Source organism: Plectropomus leopardus, chromosome 22, assembly GCF_008729295.1.
Source record: "Plectropomus leopardus isolate mb chromosome 22, YSFRI_Pleo_2.0, whole genome shotgun sequence".
NCBI lineage: Eukaryota > Metazoa > Chordata > Actinopteri > Perciformes > Serranidae > Plectropomus > Plectropomus leopardus.
In genome coordinates, this window is record NC_056484.1 from 21,828,609 (window position 1) to 21,851,363 (window position 22,755).

Below are 22,755 nucleotides of genomic sequence, written 5' to 3' on the forward strand. Positions count from 1 at the left end.
AGCATTGGAAAGTTGGTTTACTGAAGTTGCTAAAACTTTTAGCAACTTTAGATTGATTTAAACTTTTTAAGTTGCAACAACTTAACAAAATCAAGTAAATATAAGTAAAATTTAAGTAAACTTAACAATTAGATATAAAATTCACATGAATTAAAACTAATATTCATCTTACATTTTCCAAGGCAATCAGTAGATATTTTTTTAACAGTAAAATCAACTTGTCAGATTTCACAGTGTAGCCCAACAGTATAAGAAAAACCTTTCTCAATACACAGCTGCAAAGAATCTTCAATCCACACTATCAAGATCTTCAGAGAATCCAGAGAAATGTTAGGGATGAGGCTGAAAACCAATATGGAATGTCTAAACTTTTCACCAATTTGAAAAACCAGCATACATGTGCCAATTTTGGTGTTTAAGGGGTATAAGTGTATTTTTATATCTAAAAAACAACAATTCAGTTTATCAGTTTGACCATCAAATGTCTTGTCTTTGTACTGTATATGAATCTAGTTCAAAAAGGACTTGAAAATTATTGCATTCTGTTTTTATTTACATTTTACACAGCGTCCCAGCTTTCTTGGATTTGGGGTTGTAAAATAACAACCTGACGTTCTTAATCCTCATTTGGAACATCTGAAACAAAAGAAAAGAATTAAAAACACCAAACCCAGTTTGCTCTTTATGCATTACTTACAAATAAAGTAATGTGTTTGTTTATTTCATCACTGGACACAAATGAAGACAGAAAACCAAAATGGAAAAAAAGCCCAGTGACATTTCTTCCCTTTCTGCTTTGTCACAAAACAATATTTTCTTTATATACTCAACCAGTACAACAGCAGAAGAAATGAAAACGCGTTAACTTAGTGCACAAACTGTGCAACTACCGACGATATTCTGGAAACGATGAACTGAAAACAAAAGCCTAGGTCCAGCTCAATAACGATTTCATTTTGAAACCAAAACTGATCTTAGCGTCATGTGATTTTCGGGGGTGGGGGGTTAAAATAAGGCAGACAGATGTGGGCTGATCAGAGAGAAAGCAGGCAGCGATGAGCTGATGCTCACAGCTCTACTGCTTTACTCTGCAGCCCATACTGTCCACGTGACTGCAGGAAATCAGTGTGTGTGTGTGTGTGTGTATTGGGTTTGTCTATGACAGACAGGGCAGTCATAATATCCACATCAGTCCCTGATGGATGGAGATGCTCTGGACTCTGCTCCTTGCTGGGGCCAGATAGAAGGCTGGAACACCCCTCCGCTCGTTTCCTTCCCATCTTTCTCTCTTCTCATCCTATTTCCAAATAGTGCTGCTCGCTCTTCAGGCCTTGATCTCCGGGGGCGAAGTGTACAGCTGCTCAGAGTTCTCAGCCCCCAGGTCCTCTGAGGAGCAAGCAAGATAGAAAAAAAATCAGACTGATACTTAAAACCAAATTGAAGTTTTTCCTGATCTGGAGTGAGGGTGTGTAAAGCCCCACTGCAGCAAATTTGTGATTCGTGAAACTGGACTATGCAAAGAAAACAGACTTGACTGCCGCTGTAGGGGAAAAAAGCAAAGCCATTTAAAGTAGCTGCTGATGGGAGGATTCCATCACAGTTTCCACAACATTTTTTTAACCTAAACTTTCTGAGTGGACCTTTTAAAGCCTTGCCGCTCTTCGTGTTTTGGAACCAGAAATTCCATAAGTAACAGAAAGAATTTGTTTGTGTTTGGGACATATGTATGTCTATCTTGGCTAATGAGACATGTATCGCTGACTGACAGGGAGATGTTACATGGATGGCTGAAAAGTACTGATCCTGCCTTTTTTAAAATTTATTTTATCTCATTTTATTGTATAACTTAAATTTTTGTTATATTACTGACTATACTATTTAATATATCATTATTTTATATTTTATTACTTTTTAAAATAAAATTAATTAATTTATGTATTTCGGTTGACGTGTAGTTTATTCTTCCTCTTGTTATTGCTATTATTATTTCTTTGTCTGTGGGAGTGTGTGACTGTGTGAAGGGATGTGTATTTGTACACTTATCTGCATGTTTTGATGTGAAGTTGAAACTTCAATAAATGTATTGTTTTAAAAAAAAAAAGATATTCCAGAGGAAGTGGAGTGGAGGAAGCATAAACATGTGGCAACCAGCAAGTTTAAATGCAACATGATAGAAGTCAGTTAAGCTGGTGGCTTTCATTGGTACATGTTCCATTCATGTTAGCAAGCACATGTGGCAGTACAGACGTCAGACATGAGCAGCTGGAAAAATCGACATCATGTGGCCCCTCTAGTGAAGGCAAACTGAATAAACCCGCTTCACAAAAAGGGCTTTAATTCTACAAGACTATTAGTTTATTCATCATGAGGAATTCTACTCTACAAATTCAAAACACAAAGACTGGAAATGAGGAGTTTGAACAGCGTGTGTCTACCAAGAATGGAGGTCCCAATTCATGCCGGCTATAAACCACACGACTTTTTAAGCAATTTGACTGCCTCACACACATTTCCAATGTTGGAATAAAATCACGCAGTAGCTCTGGTGATTTTAATTGTTTAGTGTAAGGTGGTTATAAAACTCAGTCCAAGCCGTCTTAAAGGAACACTTCACCCACAAAATATCATTTGATATTAATTTCTCACCATGTGTTATATTTGTAAAGAATATTAGTGGTTTTCTTGTGTGAGTCCACAGTGAATGAAGAATCCAAAATAAAAGGTGACCATACTTTATGCACTGAAGTCACAGTGTACCACATATGACAACAGCAAAGCTACGTCAAAACATCTGTTTACAAACTCTCACGTAACTCCCGCAGTCTAATCCAAGTCTCATTTATCCAGTGGTATGCTCAGTGCTTCCCAGACACATGCGTTTCGGCTAAAACAGCTTGATTTAAAACAGCACAAACGGTCTCATGCACGCCTGAGTCGTGTGCCTGAGCGCACACGTGACTTTGATTATACTGCACAAGCTGTGTGAGAGTTTGCAAACAGATGTTTTAATAGTTTTGCTGATGTTAAAAGCAGCCCCCTTTGACTTCAGTTCATCAAGAATGTTCACCTTTTTTGGATTCTTAGTTCAACTTACAGCTATGCAAGAAAACCAAAGTTTTCTTCACAAATCGAGGTAACACAGCGTGAGTAACTGAAGGTCATTTTGTGGTCTTTTTCGTCTTGACGTTTGGTCAAAATCACTGGAAAAACACTGGAGCGGTATGATGCAGCTGTTGTCTGATTCTGTGTAAAAATGCAAAGAAGGCTCTATCGTAGCGGCTCTGAAGGACATTCTCTGCAATGGTTCTCTCATGATCACAGTCTCCATCCACTAAAACAGTGCAGCTAACCAACAGAGGCTGGTAGCAAGTCCAAGTGACAAAATCCAAAATGTAACAAAACACAGTTTATCTTTATGAACTATACTGATGCTGAACTGACAAGAATGCTGTTGCCATATGGCACGTTTTGTCTTGTGATTCTAGAGTTATGTGTCTTTGCAGCACATAAGGATTTGTTAAAATGTCATATTTCTTAAAGGGAGTGTGGTGTAATATTTTCCACCAGGAGCAGAATCAGAAATAATCTCAAAAGGAATCTCATAGTAGTCTTGTAAATAGTCCCCAGTCTTTGCAAAATCTTAAGTGTATGGTGGGCATAAAACACCAGATGCTGTTGAGTTGCATCATGGGAAATAATGGGAAATTTGGTCCTAGCAAGTCAGACTTTGTATTACCAAAGAAAGGGATTTCAGGTGGCATGTTAAACAGCATTTTGTGGCAATTGGAGGACCTGCATTTGGCACCGGCTTCAGTATTTATAGCACTGGTGGTCAATGTTTGCTGAAAGAGAAGATTTTGTGTTTTATGTCATACAGCTTGTTTAAGATTTGATTATATAAACAAGTGCTCAAAGTCAGTTACCAGGGAGGACACACTTCCACAGGCCGTAGGTTTTCCCCACAGCCGTCTGCCACAGTCTCAGCGTGCCATCCTCGGAGCCGCTGGCGTACAGCTCGCCGTCCGGACTGAAACGGACACAGTGCACTGGACCAAAGTGACCCTTATAGGACTCTGCAGACAGGAGGGACAGACAGTGTTACATGTAAGAACTAAACATGAGACTCTACGTTTGGTTGTAGTTTCTCTCAGCCTCTATGACAGAAAAAATGCTTCACATGCAGACATCCTGTTTTTCCATGTTTCATATATTTCACCTTTTATCTCTTAAGTTAACTTTGTATTATATTTTTGAACGATCTATCACAAAATCGGGTGTAAATGTAGCACTTACTTTAGAATTTGGCTTTTGTAAATTGTGTATTGAACAAGTCTGTTTTAAAAAAAATGCAATAAACTACTTTCAGCCTTACACCCTGGAGTCGTTACCTTAAATTGTCTTAGAAACACATTTAAACTAACTAACTAAACTAGCATATTCAGTCTGATCCCTATCCACCACTTTTCCAGTCACACTAGACTTTTGTACTTATGATTTTATACACTGCAAATTTGTCTTCTTAAGTTTAACTGATATATGATAGATGAAGATGTGATATGATGAAGATATGATGAAGATATGTAATATTATTATCATTAAATTTCAGTGTAACAGGAGAAAAACAAATCTCTCTGCTGCTCACCCAGCTCTTCCTTGCTGCTGTAGTCAAACTTGTAGAGCTTGAAGTCTTCTCCACCGGCGACAAAGAAGTCCTTCTCTGGGTGAAGGGAGGCTGAGTTGATGGTAGCCGGGGCCTCCACTGTCTTTATCAGGTCCAGACTGGAATATATCAAAAATCACTCTGATGTAATACCGACTCTGTGTCCCTGTGGAGAAGCTACATGACTACAACATCTTTGCCATTTCTTTGTCTCTGTGTTGTCATTCTATACTTACGAAAGAGGTTTATTATGTACAATAACGCATTACAAAGTCACCGTTACCAAAAAAAAAAAAGCTTTCCAGAAAGAACACTTGGCTGAATGTATCCTTTAGGGCTGCAAATATTTGGGGTTTTGAAGATTTGATTCTAAATTCAAAATCAATTCTTTACTGTATAAAAAGAGGGGGAAATTATTTTGGCTTTTACTCAGGTGTATGCCACACTATTCACTGATTTCCTTTTCTACTGGATTGCAATATTAAATGGAACTTAAGCAGAGTCATTAAAGTCTGGAATCTTGTCTTATCTCAGTTTGGGATAACATTTAGGAGGGATAAACAGAAACTGGTTTCGTGTGTTTGGAATCAGGGCCGTAAGGAGATAGAAAAGCAGAGTGCTCGGCTGTGTTGTGAAACATTCTGTCTCCAGCAGAGGAGAGCAGCCTGTCTGCTGCAGCACGAGTATGAATGAAACCCATCATTATCCAAAAGGCTGTATGAGTGCAGGGCTTGTGTGGTGGCTGGCTGGTGTTCATTAATGCTTCAGCCCATCTTGCAAAGCAAATTATTAAATTATTGTTTGTAGTGTGTGCGTGCTGATTTCACCGCTGGAGTTGAGCCTAGACTGCATTTGATTCATTCAGCCAAACTCAGCTCAACTCACATTACCTGGCTGTAACGGCTTTACTGACTAATTTCAGAAATGTAGTGTCAACAGAATCCCATTTGACATATCACATTTGAATTCTATACCCATCAGTGGACGTGATGTTAGTTTCCAGGATGTGTATGGAGGCAGCGCAGAGTACCTCAGAGCGTTGTAGAAAGCGATCGTCTTTCCGTATGTGATCACAAGAATCTCTCCGTCAGCCACATACTCCATGCTGCTCACTGAAGTGTCGAACGTCAGTGTCTTCACCTCCTCCATGGAGCTCCTGTCCCACAGGCTGGACACACACACACACACACACACACACACACACACACACACAAAGAGGCATTAATCTTTGTTTGCTGGCAGAGAGGTGACCGTCTCTGAGGCAGCAAAGAGCAGAGTCACATTCAGGCACTGACACACAAACAACGATAAACTACAACAAGTAGACGAGGGAAAGTGATCCAATTCTGAGTGTTTTTTTAGACTGATAATGCAGCAGTGATTTAGTATGCAATTTGTTTGGCACATAAACAAAAGTCAAGAGCCACCTAATTGCATTTTCTGTCATTTTAAATTTGTTTTAATAAATAACATGATGCTTTTTGACATCTTGACCAATGAATTTCAAAAATTAGCGTGGCTCAGCACATAAACAGACCTCACTCCACAACCGTTGCACCAATTATCAAAACTTGCATGAAATGTCTACATAAGTACCTGAAACATGCACTGAAAGTTACATTCAAGAAGGATGAATAAATATAAAGATTTCTATAATACTGCAATATGGAATGGCTTGATGAATGGCTCAGCCCATGGTTCTTTTCTTTCTTAACAACATTTATAAACTTTGCAACAAAACTTCCTGCATTGTTATTTTCATGTGTTTATAAATATTGTGCAAAATCTAACTGATTTAAGGTTATTTCAATTATTTCAAATACATAAAACAAAGTAAGTTACCTATTTATTCCAGTCAACTTAGTGCCCTCTAAAATGTCTAAATAAAATAAATATGAATCAAAATCAGTCCAACTGTAGTTAAAATATGCAAACATCTGGTTTAAAAAAAAATTTTACAATTTGAGAAATGGATTCAACATCCCCAAGAACCCCCCAAACCAGCTTGATAATGTCCAAATAAACCAAGCGGTTGCTGAAATACTGTCAGTATATGTGATTATGTACATTTCTTTAAATTAGGTACATTATGAAAATTGTCCAACAAATGCAATTTAGCATCCCTCAGTTCCTTAATTTTGGGGACCCAGACTTTACATTTCTAACATAAAACCCTGGGGTACTCAACATTTCCAGGTACAGAATAGGGCTTTATAGGCTGGCAAACAGACTGTTATGAGAAGCTGCGTCACTGACCGGATGGTTTTGTCCTCGGCGGCAGAGAGGATCTGCTTGTCGTTGTTGCACCACAGGGCTTTCTTTATGGCTGAGGTGTGACCTGCGATCTCCTGAGGAGCTGAAAGGCACACAGATGCAACAATCAGCTACATTAGAGGACAAAAACAGAAACTCAAATGTCAAGATTTGACTAGGAATACTTTGTGTGTGTCTTTTTAATCATTCACAAAGCTACCAGAGCTGCGTTCACACTGCGGGCCCAAGTGGCTCGAATGTGATTTTTCCCCTCTACAGTCCCAGATGTGATTGTTTAATGACCGTGTAAACGAAACAAATCACATTGAATCTGACCTTTTCAAATCAGATTTGGGCCACTTTCATACGTGGTTCTAAATCAGACCTGATTTTTTGAAATGCGACCTCAGCCTGAAGCCCACGTATAAGGGGCTTGCCTTTCTATTATCGCTCTCATAACACGCCTATGTCACCTTGGATTGGAAATAATGACGCTAGTGTGGTGGCTGCAATAGAAATAAATCTGCTGTTGTTTTGAACATCCATTGCAATGCAGAACATCACTCAGTGGAAACGCAGTCATCTCGCAATTGTGTTTTATCGACCTTAAGATAATTCTGCTTAAAAGTTATGCAAATCTGTAGTGGAAACCTGCCTAGTGTCCTCTGGGACATGCATGCTCACCTGCTTCAGGGTTGCTGAGATCATAGATCCGCAGCAGCTTGTCGTTTCCTCCAGTCAGCAGGCAGTTGCTGTCCTGTGAGGAGAGGCCGAGCAGAACCGGAGACAATATCAGTTTCGGAAACATCCAAATCAAATCATCACATCCATATAAATGTCTACAGAATACGTGCAGAAAGGATAAGATCATTAAACAGCTCTTCCAGACGCCACACTGACCTGTGTGAAGGTGACAGTCTTGACGATGTGTTTGTGCGCCAGTGTGAGGACCTCGTCTCCACTCACTGCGTCCCACACCTTTCTGAAAAAGCACACAGGACATCTTTTCATTAATGACAGTTTGTAGAGCTCCAATAACAGTATTCATGTTGCAGATGATTTTGAAAGCAGGGTTTGTTCATTAATTCAAAAATGCAAATAAATAGGATGAAGTTGCATGAAAAGTAAGGCTGCCCCTTAAAAGTCGGAGATTCGAGCATCAGTTTCAGCAATGTGATACCCTAATCTGGTGTTGATTCTAAAAGAAGAATTAGGTTATTTGGTTAAGCATAAGTGCCTGCATAATAGAAAAGGAAATAAAATGAACCAGAATAAAATAAAGTACAAGTACAAGTAGACTCATTAACCAATGTCTGTTGATATGGTCTATTACACTTCCTGTTTTCTTCAATCTTGGACATAATTATCATGGTAGGCAAAGTGATTCTACTGATCTATTTCACTTTATTGTCACTTTATTGCGAACTCTTTACTTTATCCATGCCAGGATCTTGATTTTAAATGTGTAGCTATCTATTTTTGTTTTGTGGTATGTTTGTTTTTTGTAGGTGCTCTTGTTGCAATTTTTGCTTTTGTTGTTTGCTTGCTCTGTTTTGTTTTTTTTGTGTGTCTCGCTAGTTCGCTTGCTGGCTTTTTGAAAGAACTTGATGGGCTGCATAGGGTGCGACTATTGCTGAGCTGTCTGATTTCCAATTGTATTTGTAAATAACATTAAAATTTGGGGAAAAAAAGTGAAGGTCTTAAATGTAAGATCAGTCCATTTTTCCAAGGAGCTGATTGGTTGCTACAAATGATGCTGAAGTGTTTTGATGCTCTGAAGTTAATCTCCTCCAGAGCATCCGTGCAGCACAGGTTACCATGGTGACAAACACCAGTTAACCCCCAGAGTAAGTTTTATCCTAAAAGATCACAAAACTCTGTCTTTACATGAATTTTAAAAAGTAGTAAGTGAGAGAAAGGCGTTTCCAAGGATTAGTTTAGACATCTTTTCAAGACACACAGATGGGCAGGAGCCTGTGAGCCTCGTGCTGAAGCAGACAGTCTACTCACGCTGTGAAGTCAGCTGCGGCGGTGGCAGCCTTGGTGGCGTCTGTGTTCAGAGTGGCTCCCCAGACAGCGCCTTTGTGACCCAGAAACGTTCCTATCCAGTCCCCTGTGTCTCCCTGGCGCAACATGGGCTTGCCATCTGACAAAAGGAAAAGCAAGGAGGATACAAAAGTTAACTGTGCATCTGAGGACAGTATAACAGCACATGAGAGCTGTGAGTAAACCTGAAAATACTGCAGTCAGCAGGTGTCTGTTAATACTATATTAATACTTGTAACATTAGCATTGTAACAGTGGCAATATTGAAGGTCCAACGGTGTTCTATGAATCAGACAGAATGGACATTACACCAACCCTATAATACTGTAGTGATGTGTAAATATGCAGTTTGTTTGTATAAATAAACCTGACTATGCGAGTACATCCATATTTTACATTTGAATATTTTCCTGTATATCAGATGTATTGAAAGACATTAAGATACTTGGTCAATACTTGGAGTTGATTGGTTTATGAGGTCATGTGTATGTGTTTGTGTGTGTTTAGATATTTATATGTGTATGTAGGTATGTATATGTGTGCATGTGTGTGTATATATATATATATGTATATATGTGTGTGTGTGTGTGTGTGTGTGTGTGTGTGTATGTATGTATAGATACTACTGGTAATAATTTTGTAAGTTTGTATAAGATATACAAGAGTCTATTCATACCTGTGTGTAATAAGTAATATTATGGTCAGAATTTTAAATATTTACAAAAAGGTGTGTGTATGTGTACCTTGGTAGATGTATGACAAGCCTTTCAATCATATTAAAGTATGATAACAGTTTAATTATGTAATACAGGGGTACGATTTAATAAGCTGATACTTATCATTACCCTCTTGCGTAAGTGTACATTGATTAATCTAAGCTGTGGATGGAACTCATTATGTCTTTTTTTCTTTCTTTGTTGTTGATATGTTTTTAGCTCCTCTTTTTGTTGTATTTTACATGTTCAAGGATGTTCAGGATGTGAGGTAAAGTAGTCATCACCCTGTATTTAACGGTAACTATGTCTTGGAACCACATCCAATGTCTAACGTCTACCTTTTTTCGACTTCTCGTTAAAAATATATCCATAAACTGTCCGTTGTTCTCACCCTTGCAGGCGCTGATGAGGAAGTAGCCGTAGGGGGTGATTCCGCTGAAGGCCAGGTCCACCACGGGCCGGGTGTGACCGGAGCAGGTGAGCGGAGTCTGTCTCATCGCCATGGTCCTCCGGCCGGGCAGGAGACGGGTCACGCTGAGGGAGGAGACGGTAGAACGCTAGCGGGGAGCAAGCTAACTAGCTAGGGGTGTGGGCTAACGGGCTAGCAGAATGACAAGACAACACGTCAGCTAGCTGTTTTTTGGGTAATTTCCGTTGGCCAACAGTCGGTTTCTGGTTGGACTATGAATGAGTGAGAATTAATTCCAAAGGGTGGTCGAACTAAACGTGGGGTCTCCCTCCCAGCGAAGGAATGGCTATCGTGCTAATAGCTACAGCATTGCAACTAACTAGCAACGTGCAACGCGGCGTAACTATCGCAAAGATGATATAGCCGGTGTTCCGCGAGCCACAACAAAGATTCTACTTCCGGTGTGATGTTTTTCACAATAAAAGTGCCGCTTTTTCATTCAAGTAGCAGTCGAACTGACTACTAATTGAATGAAAAACAGTCTTAAATCAATAAATAAATATATAAGTAAGATATTGTGAGAGAATAGAAATAAAATATTACATATAATAATAATAAAAATCATATTTCTGTCTACGTATTCAAATGTTATTTAATCCTGCTTCTTTCCACAGTAACATTTTTTTTTTTTTTGCTGCTCTTGTCTATTTTTTAAAAAGATCCCATCGGTTTTATTTCAGAATTTTAAAAAAGCCACAATCTATAGGGGTTTTGTGTTTTTTTTTGCAAAACGTGATTTTTTTTTCTTTTTTAACAAGCTTTCATGACTGCATTTATCCGTCAAAAAAGTCGAGAAGGCCACACACAGTTCTACATTTGGCTGTTGCTTTGATATGAATCGCAAATAGCTCATACTGTATATTTTGTCTATAGTAGGCATTTATTCTACAATTTTTAAATGTATAATCAAACACTTTGCAGCTTGCAACCTTGCAACCAGCAAAAACAGGAAAATGCTTTGGTGTACAATCATATCTTTTGATTTAATTTTGAGCAGTCTCGTGGCAAAGGGAAGTAGTGAGCGAATGAATGTGTTGTTTGTGCCATCTTAAAAAATAAGTTTGAATCTTTGGTAGTTCACCCAAGTGGCTTTTGTCTTTTACATATTAAATATATTTTAATTATAATATATAATATAATTTTCTTCGTCGACTTCTAATATAAATCTAAACCATAAACGGCGGCAGGGTGGGGCTTGGCTGGGCTACAGCCCTACCAGAAAATCTGAGTTCAAGAATTGAATCCATGGATGTATTATGGAGAACTCAGACTCACCCTTCATTCAATTAAATCTCCTGGTCGGTCATCAACGTAAGGTTATCACTGAAAGCGCGGACACTACGTCACTGACGTCGCTCGCGTGCGGCCGCGGCATTACCAGCTAACTTTTACTGCTTGCCGCCGTCAAAACTAGCTAGTGACTAACCGAATTGAAGTTAGTAAACTGAAATGTCAAAATTGGACCGTGGACAGAAAATGTGCCGGCTATGTTGGATAACTTTGCATCCACACCTGAGGAGCAGCAGGACAGGGAACAGCCCGCTCCCTCCACCTGACAGCGAGTGAGTTTAAATATATTTAAATTTCTTTAAAAATCTCTGTCTCTCTCTCTCTCTCTCTCTCATTTCTCCCTCTCTCTCTCTCTCTGTGTGTGTGTGTGTGTGTGCGTGTGTGAGTGTGAAACAATATTTAAAAAAAGGTTTTGGGGCCGGTGAGTGCGTAACTGCCCGCAGAATAGACCGAATAGGTGTTGCGCGTGCTGTTGCGGGTGATAGAGGAGTCTGTGCAATCGTCCTGTACTCATCATCTCAACTGTATTATGTGTTATGTCTGGTTTCTGAGAGGTCGATATTACTAATATTGATGTTTTGGCATTGATTTGAGCCCCAGCTTTATACAGCCAACTCGCCACTGATCTAAAGTTTAACGGTGAAAACTGAATGGAATATCAATCAACTAATTTTTTTTTCTCAATATATGCTCTTACTTTTACTTTGAAGGCAGAACATCTTCTCCATATGCTCTGTGGTAGGATAAACGCGTGTCCGGCAGGCTGCTGCCCCCTGCAGGATAAATATATATATCATCTGCTCCTCACACTGTGATCAGTCCATATAGACTGTGTAAAATTAATAAATCACGCACATAAAGTGTCCACATTTTTGTAAAGATAGGGTTACACAGTAATTTTGTTGTAAAATATTATTTTTTTTGATGAAATAAAATGTTACAATAAAATGCATTGCTACCTACTACTGTATATTGACATGAGATTAAGATATCATCAGGTACGAAAATGTTATTTCTATTTAAAAACTGATAACTAACACACACCAATTGATCCCAGTGTCCCAGTAATAATATTAATAAATGGTGAACGTCTCTTTCCTCTGTTTGAATGCATGGAGTATATGGATATATATTTCTCTAAGAGGGCAAAATCAAACAGATATCTCAGATCAGCTATTGGGCTTTTAAACAGCTTTAGGCCCTGATGTCCTTGTGCTGTATGATTATTGATGAACCTTAAATGTTTTATACTCATGACAACTAACTTTGATGACATCTACTGTATGTTATTTGATGTATTCATGGCTTTATTGGTTGTATTTTCTATAATGGTATGAATTGGTTGCGTTGACTACTGTTTTCAAGATACAGTGCATTTTTTTTGCCAAAAGTATAAAGTGATAATATGATTGTATGAATGCTATGTTATATAACATAATGTAAAGGCAACGTATTATAAAATACACAGCAGTTATCCTAATATAGATTTATTATTATTATTATTACATTATTTATATAGCACAGTTTACAAAGTGCTTTGACAAATAAAGCTCATAATCAGGTGAAACCCTGCAGAGATGTAAGTGTGCAGAATCATTTCTACAAGTTTGGACTTTTTTATTGTTTCTAGCACCTTGGCCAAACTGAGCAGGCAGTGGTCGTCCAGCATCATCTAAACTCTTGGATGTAAACGGAAGCTGAGAAATAGGTCTATAGTTTGCTGGTGTGCTAGGATCTGTGGTTTCTTTAGACGGGGTTAAACTGTGGCCACTTAAAGGGAACAGGAACATGGCCTGATGAGCATCTATGTATGTGTGTGGCATACTGCCAGTGATTAGACTCACCTGCCTGTTGATTGTTGATTCCTGTGTGGTCCAATGAAGTTTTGACACACTGAAAGCTCATAATCAGGTGAAACCCTGCAGAGATGTAAGTGTGCAGAATCATTTCTACAAGTTTGGACTTTTTTATTGTTTCTAGCACCTTGGCCAAACTGAGCAGGCAGTGGTCGTCCAGCATCATCTAAACTCTTGGATGTAAACGGAAGCTGAGAAATAGGTCTATAGTTTGCTGGTGTGCTAGGATCTGTGGTTTCTTTAGACGGGGTTAAACTGTGGCCACTTAAAGGGAACAGGAACATGGCCTGATGAGAGGGATTGGTCCTTGGTAGCAAGCAAAGATGGTCCAATAACAGTAATGGCTTGTCTAAGTAATCTGAGAGGGACAGTGTCAAGGTTGCACTTGGAGGAGTGAGGAAGGGAAACGGTATTAATCATATCACTGAGGGAGATGAAGGAAAAGTGGTCAAATAGAACAGGACAGAGATGAGTCAGTATGGAGGCTGCGCACAATAAATGCTCTTACACCAGTGATACTCGACTTACAGCCCACCGTGGGCCACATCTGGCGCTTAATAAGGTGCCAGGTGGCCCCCCCCAAACATTTTCCAATTCACAATAAAAATAAAGTGATTCTCACTGGGATTTGTTTTTGAACTTTTAGGAACAAAAGGTGTCAGAGTGCACAAAACAGCATCAATATGGAGCTTGTCAATCAAAAAAAGGGCCAGTTGAGGATTCCACGCAACCCAGACAGAAGTACTCGCTAAGCAACTAAATCCTCCAAATTTCCTCAAATCCTAGAAATGTCCTAAAATGCTAAATGTGCTAAAATCCCAGAGATGTCCTAAGATTCTGAAAATGGCCTAAAATCCTTGATACTTCCTAACAAACACCTAAAATCTCAGAAACGTGCTAAAATCCCAGAAATGTGATAAATTCGAGATATGTCCTGAAATCCTGGAAATGTCTTAAAATCATAGGAAGATGCAAACATACCAAAAGTGTCCTAAAATCCTAGAAAGTCCTACAATCCACAGAAACACTCTAATGTCAAAGAAATGCTAAAATTCTTGAAATGTCCTAAAATCCTAGAAACATGTATGGAGCCACTGCAGCAGGCCCCTGTCCTCTTGTCATTATGCAAAAGTGGCCCCCAAGCAAAGCAAATTGAGTGTCCCTGTCTTACAACATTGATTATGTCATTTTCTTTCCATTTCTTTTTGCACATCGCTCCCTTTTCTCAAATTTATAATAAATACATTCAAAAAGGAAGGTGATGCTGAGGAGACACTTGTCTATGGTGATCAGAGTGATCTCCAGAGGGCGCATCCACCTCCTGATCCTCTGTGTTTCCTGGTGGGAGGCAGAGCTCTCTCCGCTCTCTGAGGATCCAGACGGTGTGCGCCTGCAGCAGGATGACGGAGCGCGGGGAGCGTGCCTTGCCTCGCGGCCGCGGGCGGAGATGGCGTCCTGCCGCCGGTGAATAAGCAGAAAAACCGAGCGGAGGGAGGGGAGAAGTGTGCGGCCGGATGCATCGTTTGGAGCAGAAGATGACTTTCTCTACGGATGATGTCAGCGCTTTGAGGACATTCACGGATGTTTATTCCATATCAATGTTTATTTGTCTTTTGGACGCGATCTGAAGCCGCGGCGTGGTTCCTGTGAGGAGGAGGCGGTGGGGGTTTGTTGTCTACCTCAGCTGTTTCTCCCTCCGGCCGGGCTCTGCGCTCAGCCGTCGCAGGGAGGAGAAGGAGGAGGAGGAGGAGAGGGCGGCATCAGGGGGAGGGAGAGGGGAGCGATGGCCGCCGGTGGAGCGGGATGCGGGGACACGGTGGAGCAGTGCCGGGCCGAGGTGGAGCGCCTGACCCGGGAGCTGGCGGAGGCCAACCGCGAGAAGATCCGGGCGGCGGAGTGCGGGCTGGTGGTGCTGGAGGAGAACCAGAGCCTGAAGCAGCAGTACGCGGACCTGGAGGCCGAGCAGGAGACGCTGAGGCTGGAGCTGGAGCAGCTGCAGGAGGTGGGCTCGGCAGGGGTATGGCTCTCACTCAGGAAGTCCAGCATTAGTAGTTAGGACTCAGAAGTACTGACAATCGTTAGTCTGTTTCTGCATTTGCGCCGTTTCAGGGAAGGACACGTTGTCACTTTACAAATAAGTTATTTGAGTTCATATTAATACATGTGCATCACTTGCTTTGTGTGATTTAGGCCTAATGGGCTACCTGTAGTTAGCCTACACCTGCTGGACAGCTAATACACAGGCAGGCCCAGCTCATGGCATAACTTTTCAAATAATATCATTTAGCCTACAAGGGTACTTGTATGGAAGCCCATTACTGTCAAGAAAATAACTTTATTCTTTTATTTGTTCTATTACTTTACATAAAAAAATCATCATGGCATTCATTTTTTATTACATAGCCTCTAAATGTATATATATGTGTCTGTGTGTGTGTGTGTGTGTGTGTGTGTGTATGTGTGTGTGTGTGTGTGTGTGTGTGTGAGAGAGAGAGGGTGTATATCTGTCTACCTATCTATCTATCTATCTAGCTATCTAATAATCTATACTAAATTAACAAAAGTATTGGGCCACACCTCTTAATCATTGAATTCAGGTGTTTTATTCAGTCCCATTATAGCTGCAAAGGGGGGACCAACTCCATATTAATCCCTATGGTTTTAGAATAGGATGTCATAAAAGCTCCTGCAGGTGTAATGTGTAGGTGTCCCAATACTTTTGTCCATTTAGTATATTTTAAACTTATTTTATTGTTATTTTTTAATGCTTTTAAAAAAAAAGTTTTCTTACATTATTCTTACATTATTATTACCTAAAACTAGAAAGTAAGTAAGACATAAGTCTGTTGGTGGACTAAGGGTATTTATTTTTAATGATAAAATGTTAACCTATAGTAGACTATATTTGTCTGAAAACCACAGATCCTAGCACACCAATAAACTATAGGACCCCCATGTTGGGAACTAGTGCTTTAGGTTATCATACAAAATAACTAAGTACCAAGCGTTATGGAAAGTTAGCTTATCAAATTGTACTTGTATGCAATCCTTTTTGTACCCAGACCTTGGAAAAAAATGGCTATTTGTATGATTGTGCTTGCAGCCAAACTTGGCGAACACTTTCTTTTTAATGGGATGTGTGATTGGCCCACTATCACAGCAGCTACAACACATACAGTGTAATGTGTATGTTAGAAAAGGTGAAGGAACTATAAGGACACTTTGCACCCAGCTTCATGTTGTGTTTGGGCCATACAGTATCGTGACACAGGCTGATACCTGCTAAAGCACTTTGAAGGTAGAAAAACTTTTGATTCTTGACCTCTAGGCTATGCTCATAACCAATCCTCAACCATGTGATCATTCACATACTTTGTATTTAGCCTAAACATGTAGCGCAATATCAGATGATGTTGTTCATATTACTCTGCGACACGTCTCTATGTATGTCGCACTAATTCACCAGTTTGTTAGCTATAATACACACGAGGTTGGACTCCGAAGCTGACTGTGCAGTTATATCTTGAAGGTCAGTGCGTGTGTGTGTGTGTGTGTGTGTGTGTGTGTGTGTGTGTGTGTGTGAGTGAGAGTGAAATTGGCTTAGAGGAAACATGCAGCAGTACCAGTTTATACAGTGCTGTGGAAAAGTATTTGCCCCCTTATGGATTTCTTATGTTTTTGCGATTTTGTCACACTTACATGTTTCAGATCATCAAAGAAACTTTGATTTAAAAAAAAAGACATTGAGAGTGAACATTAAATGCAGCTTTAAATGATCATTCCAATTATTGAAGGTAAAGAATTACTCAAAACCTATATCGCCCATGTGAAAAAGTAATTGCCCCCTAAACCTAATAACTGGTTGTGCCACCCTTGGCGGCAACCACTGAAATCAAGTGTTTGCGATAACTGGCAATGAGTCTTTGACATCGATGTGGAGGAATTTTGGCCCACTCTTCTTTGCATAATTGTTTCAACCCAGCCACATTGGAGAGTTTTCCAGCATAAACGGCCTGTTTAAGGTCATGCCACAGCATCTCAATTGGATTTAAGACCAGACTTTGACTAGGCCACTCCAAAACCTTCATTTTGTTTTTTTTGAGCCATTCAGAAGTGGACTTGCTGGTGTGCTTCAGATCATTGTCCTTCTGTATAACCCAAGTGCCCTTGAGCTTAAGGTCACGAACTGATGGCCTGACATTCTCCTTCAGGATTTTCTGGTAGAGAGCAGAATTCATGATTCCATCAATCACAGCAAGTCGTCCAGGTCCTGAAGCAGCAAAGCAGCCCCAGACCATCACACTACCACCAACATGTTTGACTGATGGTATGATGTTCTTGTTCTTAAAATGCTATGTTAGCTTTACGCCAGATGTAATGGGACGCACACCTTCCAAAAAGTTCCACTTTTGTCTCATCAGTCCACAGAATATTTTCCCAAAAGCCTTGGGGATCATCAAGATGTTTTTTGGCAAATGTGAGACAAGCCTTTGTGTTCCTTTTGGTCAGCAGTCACCAGTCTCTCTGTTTTGTGACTTCCTGGATGAGGTGTCAATGTGCTCTTGGAGTAATTTTGGCAGGCCGGCCACTCCTGGGAAGGTTCACCACTGTTCCATGTGTTCTTCATTTGTGGATAATGGTTCTCACTGTAGTTTGCTGGAGTCCTAAAGCTGTAGAAATGGCTTTGTAACCCTTTCCAGACTGATAGATGTCAATGACTTTGTTACTTATCTGTTCTTGAATTTCTTTAGATCATGGCATGATGTGTTGATCTTTTAAGATTTTAGCCTACTTCATATTGTCAGACAGGTTCTATTTACGCGATTTCTTGATTCTACAGGTCTGACAGTAATCAGGCCTGGGTGTGGCGAATGAAATTGAACTCGGCTTACCAAAAAATGTGGTTAATCACAGTTCATGATTTTACAAGGGGGGGCAATTACTTTTTCACATAGCGCCAGGCTGGTTTGGATAGCCTTTTCCCCATAATCAATGCAATCATCATTTAAAAACTGCATTTTGTTTTTACTCAGGTTATCTTTGTCTGATGTTAAAATTTGTTTGATGATCTGAAACATTTAAGTGTGCCAATTATGCAAAAAATAAGTAATTGGTGAGGGCAAATACTTTTTAACAGCACTGTTCATATGATGTATGCATGTAAAAAGAAGACCTGATGACAGAGAGTGATGTCGAGGTGTGGAGAATGCCTTCCAAACTATTCAAAGAGAACTATAATAGAGCACAAGCAAAAGTTTTATGTGTTATTGAAGCAGTCAGGTAACCCATGCGCACGTTGTTATTGATGGCAGTGGACTGTGGGAGTAAATGGCAGCAGGAAAGTGAAGCTTAAACACACTCATTGTTGGAAGCTGCCCAGTAGAATCATAGTGCTGCACCGTTGGCTACTGGCAGCTCCAACACATTCTTACTGCCAGCTCATCAAATACCAACACTTGGTCAGTGACCCTACACGTCAAAAACTATAACCTTGTGCTCTTACAGTTTTGGACACTCACGGATGGCGTGTCAAGTATTATTTGTTAAATGCAGTATATTCCATTGTTACATTGTTGTTTGGCTTGGAATAAGTCTGTTTGCTGCTAACATAATGTAGCTGCACATCACATGATGTACGTTACTGCTAGGCATATTAGCACACGCCGCTATGTTGTTATTAGAATAACTCAGTTGGTATTTGGTTTCATATTGGACAGATACATTTGTCTCTTGAGTGAAAGTCCAGAGTTTGTTTGACCCATCCATCTCCCCTCCCTCCCACCCTATGCAGACTCTCTACTAACAACAGCTAGTTTGCTCAGGTTTCAAATGGTTAAAACAAGGGGACATTTTGAGGTTAACACAACAAAAACATTGTTTTCAGAAGATCCTCTCCATTCCTTAACATTTTTACTTTCTATAAACTCTGTAGCTGCATCTGTCTGTACACACATTGTCTTCATTCAGTCTTCACTCCGCCCCACCAACTCACAACCTCTCATTTCATGTCATTCCAGCTCATTCCAGCTCACTGGACTGCAATCGATCCTCTCTGTCAGGATGCATACTGCTTGGGGAAAATGGTTATGCTGATATGAGAAGGCTAATGTCTGGCTTATTAGTTTTTTTGCTCATAATTAGTTTTTCTGAAAGCGCAGTGCCACTGAGATTTAGCTTTCAAAGAATTCTGAGCCGTATGACAATTAAGCGTATTGATCGCCTTAAAACAGATTCTACTGATTCCCCAACTGCCATGTCATTATGCATCGGGAATAAACTCAATAATTTTAAATTATAAAACATGGAAAAGCAGAGTTTATGTAAGTGTAAAGGCTGAATATGAGCACCCTGTGTGCCCATCCTTAGCTCATCTTAAATAAACTATGGTGTTTCTACAGTGCGCAAGGTCATTTGCATAGCACCTTGTTCAGAGGACACCGTCCCCCGAAGTACCAAACTGCAGCCTCTTCAAAAGCAGAATTGTCAATGTTGCACTTCTGAGTTTTTTCTATTAATGATGTTGGTCTGGCACACCAACCAGTCTTTTTCTCTCTTGTCTTTGATGGATTGACATTATATCAAACTCCCAGCAGCGTGCTTTGAAGCCAATTTGACATAGTGGTCAGACTGTGGAATTAAAACTTTTGGGTGCGATGCTATGGGGCCCAAAAATGTTTTTTTCTAAAGGCTTATATTGTGAAAGAGATGTCTATAAATCAGCGAATAGATTTTTTTAAGCCTCACAACCTCCACGAAATTACTTAATCTACTATCAGCATTTGATCCATTCAGTCCAAAAGTTGTAGTTTTCTTTTTGAAAGATTCTTTTTTTTCATTTTTTATCCCTGTTCAAGTTAGCAGAGGGCTCAACCAGAAGATTTGGGCACTTTTACACATGATGATGAACCTTTTTGGCTTCATGTGCCATTGAGCAACTTTCATTAACAAATTAATGTTAATATAATGTAATGTGTATGGATACATTGATTTAAATGTAGAAGATTCTGTGAACTCTACATCAGCACAATATAACAAAAACAGGTTTTATGTATAGTAATGCTGTTCATGCAAAATAGCAATAGTAACATCAGACAGGTTTTGTCTATTCTTAGGTAATATAATATATATAGTCTGACTATATCAAATCAGTCATCCTCAACATTTGTTGCGTTCTTGTTTCAGAATGATGAAAACAGTTTGAGAACATTTAGATACAAAATAGAGTGTAGGCTCTCCAGCATGATTTTTTATGGTCTAATTTTCAGTTGATTGTAGATGAATTTAGGCTTAATCCAAACGTACTTTTGAAAACAGGGTTTTTCCTTCCTACATTCTCAAAAATCCCTGTCCAAATGAAAGCACAAAACACAACTGAAGTCCTGTCAAGAGCATGCCAAACCAGGTGGTGATACACCTGTAACCCGTAAGTTGTTGGCCAATCACAAACCTTAAAAAAGTTATTGACAGAAGACTGCCTTGAGCAGTGACTTCTGTAGCGCATTCTGACGCCTTTGTTCTTTGTGTAGTGGAAGACTAACTGTACATTTATGTGTAAACATGTAAAAGGTCCTATTAGCAGGTTAGAACCAGCACTATGCTGGTTACTTTCAATATTGCACAAAATGTCCTTTAGGCCTCAGAATTGAGTTTTACAAAAGATCCATTAACAGTTACTTAAGGCATGGTTTGCATATGGAAAGACCAACATGCATAGAAACAGATAAGTTTTCAAATATACCCGTGTATGCGTGGACAAGATTGAGTCCATGAATCTGTTTTTCTTCCATGAACTGGTAACCCATTGTTCCAGTGGCTCATTATTCTAAAACTTCAGTGGTCGGAACAATGTCTCATTGGACTGAAAGCCCATTTTTCCAAGGACCCTGTTTTACCGAAACCATAACCCATTGGTCCTACTAAGGCTTAGGTTTAGCTGGCTATGCGTAGTTTTCGGAACAAGGATTTGTTTGGGGATAACAGGCTGACTGACAAATAGGCTTTTGGTCCAATGTGACATTTTTTAGGACCACTGGGGTTTCGGAATAACTGAGCGTCGGAATAATGACATGGCACCATCTTGCTTTGATTGTTGGTATAAAGTTGTAAACTAATATACTGTACGTCATCATAAAATTTAATTGAGGAAATGAACACTGTGTTCTTAAAGTAAGATTTATTTCCTTACTGCCAGTGAAGTGTTTGGATGCATTTTGCTTTTTCTTCTAGAAAAATCCCTAAAACAGGCAGTTGTATCACCTTGTTTGCAAGATTTAGAAGGCCAACTATGTCTGCTAGAAAACATGTTTTTCTTTCAAAGCAGTAATGAAGGTCATATGTTTTCACTCTCAGCCTTCATACCATTTTGTTGTTGTTGTCATGTGCATTAGGTAATTGGGTGACATGGACTGGCTGGTTTGATTTAATAATCGTGAGCTTCGCTGTAGGGGGAGGACTCAGACGCCTCCATCAGCGGGCTGTAAAGAGCTAGCCACAGCTCGCTGCTAATTAGCTCTACAGGAGTCCATCACATTGATTTGTACAGTGAGCCTCGCCTACACTCTGTGCCGGTTTGTAATCGGGCTCGGTGCCAGTTCAGGTGGCCTACGGAGAGGAGATAAATTGATTGAAGCATGTTTGTGTCTTTTTACACAAATAATACCCTTATGGTGAACTTGAGATGCACAAGCATTATTACTTTTTTCCTTTTATCAAACTGCACTGCGCCTCAACAGTTGAGATTAAGTGAGTCAGAGCTTCTTCTTCTTCTACTCTTTTACTGGTGTGTCATCCTGTTGTAGCATCACTTGGCATCTGCTGGGGTCAACATGGTGTCCTCATATGTCCAAACAGACACAGAGACAGGAGTCACTGTCTTATTCTGTTCATATATTCATGAGGACCAACTTTCCTCATACGGACACAGTAAATTGGATAAAAGAAGGGAAATCTTGCCAAATGATTTCTTTTTTGATAATGAAAGGAGGTTCCAGTTAGCTCATTGCCTTATTTTGTACCAAAATGATTTTAAAAAGTGTTAGTGAATCTTATAAACATGATAATATCCAATATGTAAATAATTTTGGTTTATTCATTCACTCAGGGGATTTTAGTGTTGTAATTAAATCACAGTTTCAAACATATTCATGTAAGGATTTCCATCTCTTTGTTTTGTGAAGGGCAACTCATCTTGTAGTACAACCAAGTGCTGAACAAGACTTTTTTGGGCAACCTGAATAGTAACATGTACGGCTACGACTAAAGCGACTCAGTGAATCTGGGGTTACATCATGATTATGTGGTAACAAGTTGTCAACTGACAGCACCCCACCATGTCTATTTCTACCGTAAAGTTGGGCATTTTAAAATGAGGATCTATGTGGATTTACTCACTCTTGGAGCCAGCCTCAAGTGGCCATTAGAGGAACTGCAGATTGTGGCACTTCCGTATGGGGCATTTTTTAGCAC

The 22,755-nt window shown here is 39.7% G+C and overlaps 2 protein-coding genes across 2 annotated transcripts in view; one reads left to right on the plus strand and one right to left on the minus strand.

The window, feature by feature from the left end:
• Window positions 1-674: 674 nt before the first annotated feature.
• LOC121961221 (serine/threonine kinase receptor associated protein) lies at window positions 675-10,521 on the minus strand. The gene is made up of 9 exons (XM_042511125.1): window positions 10,067-10,521; window positions 8,924-9,059; window positions 7,814-7,895; window positions 7,598-7,670; window positions 6,917-7,016; window positions 5,691-5,828; window positions 4,643-4,779; window positions 3,924-4,073; window positions 675-1,386 (listed from the first exon to the last, which is right to left on the minus strand). Exons 1-9 carry the CDS (start codon window positions 10,176-10,178, stop codon window positions 1,325-1,327), a joined length of 990 nt encoding a protein of 329 aa, XP_042367059.1. The 5' UTR covers window positions 10,179-10,521; the 3' UTR covers window positions 675-1,324.
• Window positions 10,522-15,073: 4,552 nt separating this feature from the next.
• The window catches only part of LOC121961220 (protein bicaudal D homolog 1-like), a 33,414-nt gene continuing 25,732 nt past the window's right edge, over window positions 15,074-22,755 (plus strand). The window contains exon 1 of the mRNA XM_042511124.1: window positions 15,074-15,292. Coding sequence (XP_042367058.1) covers window positions 15,074-15,292 — 219 coding nt within the window. The remainder of the gene's footprint in view (window positions 15,293-22,755) is intronic.

Excerpts from the sequence above, each read along its gene's own strand:
- LOC121961221 (XM_042511125.1), bottom strand. The coding sequence starts at position 10,178 with ATGGCGATGAGACAGACTCCGCTCACCTGCTCCGGTCACACCCGGCCC. Across the intron at positions 7,671-7,813 it reads AGACTGTCACCTTCACACAG|GACAGCAACTGCCTGCTGAC; the intron begins GTCAGTGTGGCG and ends CTCTCCTCACAG. Across the intron at positions 1,387-3,923 it reads GTGGAAGTGTGTCCTCCCTG|AGGACCTGGGGGCTGAGAAC; the intron begins GTAACTGACTTT and ends CTTGCTCCTCAG.